Here is a 6,154-nt window from a genome sequence, read left to right on the forward strand (position 1 = left end):
AGTCACAGGTTAGCAGTTCATCTGTTCTTAGCAAGGGGAGCAGTCATCAGATGGTCAAATGAAAGAAGAAATACTGGAATGGAGTTGGTGCTGCTGGTGTGAATGCAGGAGTGTATAGGTGAATGTGATGGTGGCAGACAGAAAGGAAAAAAACACTTCAGTCCTTCACAGGGCAAGCCTTCTTCCCTTTACACAACGTTTCATCCACTTTGTCCCAGGTGTTTCAGGAGAATATACCACACATCTTTATCCAAGAGGGAGAAAAAGGAGGAGGAATTAAAGAATCTGGAACTGAGTTGCGAATTCCAGTGACTATTTCAATTTCTGACAGTCAAAGGAGAAAAAGTAATGATTGTTTATTTTATTTTATTTTCTGAGTTTTCAACTATTTCTAGATTTTCTAAAATCAGATTTTCTCTGGACCTTCTTCACACTCGGACAGTTTTGAGAGTGCTTCCAGTTTTCAAAGCTATTATATTCTAAATATTTCAAGCATTTTGTGGTTCTGTATTGATTTTAGGACTGATTCTAGAAGGCCCTAGGGATGCTTTCAATCTCCTTTGACTATTTCCTCATATCTTCCAGTTGATTTTTTTTTCTATAAGAGCCAAATCCATTTTCTGTAACATTATCTATGTAGAGGTTTGTTGTTTGTTTGTTTGTTCCATTGCTGTTGATACAAAATTTTCCACTGAAATTTAGCCTTGTAAAGATCAGCAACTTGCAGATGTCATTATCTTTATTCTTATGAATTTGTTGAAGGAAATGCCTTTATTTACTCCAGGAGAGAACCAACTCCATCCCCAGATTTATGCATAAATGGGCAAGTTGGATGTCCTGAGGGGTGGTCACCCTACTGGCAGTCTTCAATTTGTAAAAGCAAAGGGTGGAGAGGGCGCCTTTTGTCCTCGAAAGAGGAAACTTGACTGTAGTCCTGAGGCATAGGGCTTTTCTAACTATGTAATGGACTTGATGCTTCTTTCCTCTGAGAAGCAAGCAGTGTGTTTTGGAGGGCTCAACCATCAAGTAGTGGTTTTGCTATGCTGTAAAAATAGCAGATTGTTTGAGCAACACGAATAGCTAGTGCTAGTTCAGGTGAATTTCCTCCACTAGAGATATTCCTGCTGGTATGAATCTAACCCATCTGTTTTCCAAGCCAGGAGGGCTGTAGGAGCATTCTCAGTGCTGTACAAGCAGTATGGCACCAGTGTGTTGCATCCTTTTTCTTTTCCTTTAAAATCCCACCTAGAATGGAGGTGAGATGGTCCCAGCTCCTTCCCGCAGAGTGGAAAGTGTAGTCCTGTGCTATGTGAGCATCTGGTTTGTGCCTGCTAGATAGTACCACAAATGCAGAAGAAAATGTGCTCTTTGCGTTTGGAGATAGGGTATTGTTTTTCACTTATCCTGGCTTTATGTAGATGGTCTGGCACATTTATTTATTCATTTATTTGAGCAAATTAAAGCAAGCTAAGCACATTTGACCTCAGATGGTCCTGATTTAAGTTAATTTGAGAGACAAAGCTCATAAAGTTCCAGTAAAACACATCAACAACTTCCCAGCATAGGTTGAAATGTGATTGCTGAAACATAACCTCCAAAACCAGATACAGCATGAAGACTCAAAGTCACAATAATCTGAAAAATATGGGAGAGCTCATCGATAGAGTTACTAAAAAGCGGTATCTTTCATTCATGCCTGCGTTTTGCAGCCGGCTGCTATTTCACACACAAGAAGTGCATCTATCAGATTTTGTGCATTAACATTCCTTTTCTAATCTGGCTTAGACATTTTATTTTAAAGCTGGTGATAACCTTGGGCCCCAGCCCAGCACACACTTCTGTGCTCGCGTTTCTTTACTCGCAGGAGTAATCTCACCGGAGTAAATGTTTGCGGGTTTGAGGCCTTGGTTATCACAGTCCATTATTTCTTTCCATTAAAAAGTAATCTGCGTGATTAAAATAAAACATACAGTTCTTGACTCAGAAACCCACCCAAAGACAAAGTATGTTTATTAGACAGAGGGTCTGCACACTGTCATCCCTGAATTGCACTTCAATAAAAAAGATAATTAACAAGTATAAGGGAAGGCAGTCTAGCACACGATAGCACCATATTTACAAGAGTTTAGTTTGGATCACTGGCTGATGGATTTACAGCTGGGCGTGAGAAGAGAGAAATAACTGCACTTTTCTGGAAAATCTGAAGCGCGGACTTTTTAAAACAAGGTTTCTTTTAACAGGCGAAGATCAAGAAGCACGAATTTCTTATTCTCACTGAAAAGACCCAGCGATTTCCTTCCGCGGGTGGGCTTTCTGGTGGGGTGTTTTACTGTACAAACTGTGAAGAACTAACAGTCCTTTTGTCATTTGTGCAGGTCACCGGCCTTTCCAGTGCCGATACTGCCCGTACAGTGCCTCCCAGAAGGGGAACCTGAAGACCCACGTCCTCTGTGTCCATCGCATGCCTTTTGACAACAGCCAGTACCCGGACCGCAGGTTCAAGCGCTCTCGGGCGGACTCAGAAGCTCCAGGGAGCCTGGAGGATGCGGCAGGCCGTACGGCAGGCCCAGCTGAGCAGGCCGAGGAGGGCGGCCATGGGCTGGAGTAGCACCCAGCCTGCCCCTCATGGCCCAGTGCTGCACCGGGCTTCAGCGGGCACAAGGGCCGCGGTCGGCCGGCTGCATTCCAGTTGGAAGAATTGCGTGCCAACTCTCAGAAGTGTACAGGATGCTCCCGATGTTTAAGTGTATATATCTATATATATATATGTGCCCACACGTGCATATATATATATATTTACACACACATGCACATATGCAGTCATATACCTACTAAATATGTATCTACGTACACACACATTCTATATGTGGGTGTGTTTAAGTATATATATTACGCTCGCCAAATAAATTTCCAGCCCTTGAAAATGGCTGCTAAACTGTTACCTGGCAACAAGTACTTCCAAACAATGTAGGTGGGATAATAAAGTGATCTAAAAACGCAAGGAGGTTGTTAGTTATTAAAAAAAAAAAAAGCAGGGCAGTTTCAAACTTTGAAGTGGTCTTTGTCCAAAAATAATGCTCTTAACAGAAAAATGATACTGTCTAAAGGATTTAGCGTTGCCTTGAAGATTGAGGGGCTGTGTTTTCATTGTTGAAAACACCTTTATAATATGACACCAGCTGCTGTCATTTGCCTAGCATAGTAATGAGATGTGTTGGTAGACTGCCATGGTGCCAGTCTGACTGGAGCTGTCATTGCAGAGAAAATCAATTCGAGTGGTGTTGCAACTGCAGTATAGGAGAAACCCTAGACGGCCCACAAGCTGGGGTCAGTAGTGACCTGTACTGGCAAGCATTGTGATATTACATTTTCTTTCTTTCTTTCATTTTTTTTTTTTTAATACACAGCCAAATGAATCAATGCTTAAAGAAAAATAAAAAATCTGCATCCCAATGTGTGACTGCAGATTTGAAGTGTAATTCCATTTTTTTTTAAATCATCTTCAGTATTGAGGGAAATGCTTTTATACTTTCTTTTCTTTGTTGATGAAGGAGTAAGTTGCTATAAAAGTAGAAGTACAACATATAGAAATATTGTTTAGTGAAACTAGTCAGCCTTATCTATAGAAGGTACTGGTGAGAAACAGAATTTTATTACATAGAGGGTTGATACTTTTCCTTTTTCTGTTCTTTTCATGTTGTTTTCTTTCAAACTTCTTTTAAATCCCTGTTTTTACACTTGAATGAAGGATTCCCCAGTCGTGCTTAATTTTCATGCGTTAGTTTTTGTAAGTGTTACAGACATTGTGCAGAAGTTTCTTCTGGAGCAAGCTCTTACGAAGTAGCTTGACTTAAGCTATGAATCCAAACATTCTGCTTTTTGTCTCTAATGAAGAAAAGTGTTTCAGCTGATATCTCTTTGTTTTTGTAAACAAATGTGTTCTATATTTTTGCAGATTTTAGCTTTTTTACTGATTGGATGCTCCAAATTTATTAAGTTCTTTGCCACATAGGAAGCTTTTGAGAGTCTATAATGAACCACATACTTAAAAAAAAAAAAAAAAAAAGAAACATAACTAAAGGTTTATTCTGAAATTCTCTGAATGGCATAAAATTTTAGCCTTCTAATGTCCTTCCTTTGATAGAAGCAAAATTGGTGCTGTTTATTGTGATGGTAGAGAAGTATTAACTTCTTCTAAAACTAAATCATCCAGACTTAAAAAAAAAAAAAAAAAGTCAATATTTCTTTGCAGGCTGGGAGCACAGAGTAAAACCCCAGGGCCTTAAAACTTCAGCTCTGCCTAAAGCAGTTTACAAAAAATACTAAACTGCAATCAATGTAAATAAAATTCTTAGCGCTACCCTGAGACTGGAAAAAAAATCTCAGGCTAATAAGGAATACGGTTTGCATATGCTGTCGGAAAGGATGTCATCCAACTGAAGTTTCAGTTTAAATGAGGTCACTGTGTAACTTGGACCCATCTGGCACAGAGCAAGCTGCTTTTCTTGTTTTTCTAGTATAGTTCTCACTGCCTTACTTAAATCGAGTTGATAAACTTAATGCAACTGTTTCTATGATCCTAGATAAAGGATTGAAATGTTATTGAAACTTTCTGACTGTAGTAAGCTTTAGGATTTTAACTGCACTACTGTGTTTGGTGACTGTGTCAGTCGCTTGCTTTTGTGTGTTTGCGCCGCCTTCAGTATCTTAGCAAAAAAAACAAAAAAAAAAAAGAAAAAAAAGAAAAAAAAAATACAAACACCCCCCACATTCCATTTCTTGCACTTTTGGAGCTCTTTCAGTATTCTTTTGTGTCTTCTGAGCATTTTCAGATACGACAGGCAATAATTCTGTTTGTGACACTGGAAACATCTCCTGTCCCTTGTGATGTGTGTGTTGATTCCATTTGGTCGGGTGCTACTGTCCCTATTCTCCCCTCTGACATAGACCTTTTTTCCAGAACATTTGTAACTTGTAATACAAACAAGTGACAGCAGCAGTGATGCATTGTCAGTTTCTGAATATCATCATGCTTCTCATATCTAAACATGTCAAGTTTTTTCTCTGTAACTTCTGTAGTCTGTGATACTGGTCATAATACTGTCTACATTCCTACACAAAGAAAAATTTCTATCTTGGAGGAAATCTGAGATCAATAGAGTAGAGGATTTTGTTGCTATGCTTGTAACAATTAGAAAACTTTGTATTTAAAGTTTATTCTTGGTCATTATTTATTATTATAATACATCAGTTGACAGAACTTTATTCTGGTATAGAAGTATTAAAAGTTGTTTTTTCAGCAATGACTGTTTTCTTTCTGCTGTTAGAATAAAAATGTCTTTGAAGCAGTACAGTTTTATCCAGTGTTTTACGCAATAAAACCTCTACCTCTGAAAAAAAGTTTTCCTACTTGCTTATGTTTATTAGGAACAGCAAAAACATTATTTTCTGCAGCTTTGTCAGATTAAAAAAAAATTAATGTCAGTAAGTTCACAGTTGTTAGGCAATTACTGGAGTGTATTATGCTGGGTGTGTGTGCTCAGTCCACTTATTAATCTGAACAAATCTATATACAGTATATACATATATATATAATATATATTGTGCTTAATTAAAAGACTGTGGAAATCTGTTTTAGCATGTAGTAATAATTGTTTTATATACTACTACATATGTACTATAGAAGGAGTGTTGGGGTCTATCAAGCTTTGATTTGAAAGTGTTTGAAGTGTGTATCATACACGATGATGTATAAAGTCATGTTTTCACATTAAAAAAATTGTTTGTATAGATCATATATTTGGCTTTAGAAAATTGTGAGGTTTATTGCCATGATGCTTGTTAAGAAAGCTGCTTACGCTTCAAAGAATTTCCAAGTGCGAGAACCCTCCTGTTCTCCTGCACAAATCTTTTTTCTTTCTGCGTATGGTTTGATTTACATATTTGAAAGCAATCAAATTAAAGGATTTTTAACTTAGAAGAAGAAGGAAAGATGATTAACACTGAAAAACAGATGCACCAAATCTGAGAAACTGCAGCTAATACAGGGAGGAGGGAAGAACAAGGCTCGGACAACAAACTGGAAAGCAAAACACACTGAGAAAAATGAAATTTTAACAGAAGATGAAGCGGGTCCTACCCACAGTCATAATGT

The 6,154-nt window shown here is 38.1% G+C and overlaps 1 protein-coding gene across 8 annotated transcripts in view; it reads left to right on the top strand.

Moving 5' to 3' along the window:
* The window catches only part of ZNF536 (zinc finger protein 536), a 326,681-nt gene extending 320,884 nt beyond the window's left edge, over window positions 1-5,797 (top strand). For all 8 annotated transcript variants that reach the window (XM_004944212.5, XM_040645957.2, XM_004944211.5 and 5 more), the window contains one exon: window positions 2,376-5,797. In XM_004944212.5, coding sequence (XP_004944269.2) covers window positions 2,376-2,608 — 233 coding nt within the window. In that variant the 3' untranslated portion in view covers window positions 2,609-5,797. The remainder of the gene's footprint in view (window positions 1-2,375) is intronic.
* Window positions 5,798-6,154: the final 357 nt, after the last annotated feature.

The sequence above is a fragment of the Gallus gallus genome, chromosome 11 (assembly GCF_016699485.2).
Source record: "Gallus gallus isolate bGalGal1 chromosome 11, bGalGal1.mat.broiler.GRCg7b, whole genome shotgun sequence".
Taxonomy (NCBI): Eukaryota; Metazoa; Chordata; class Aves; order Galliformes; family Phasianidae; genus Gallus; species Gallus gallus.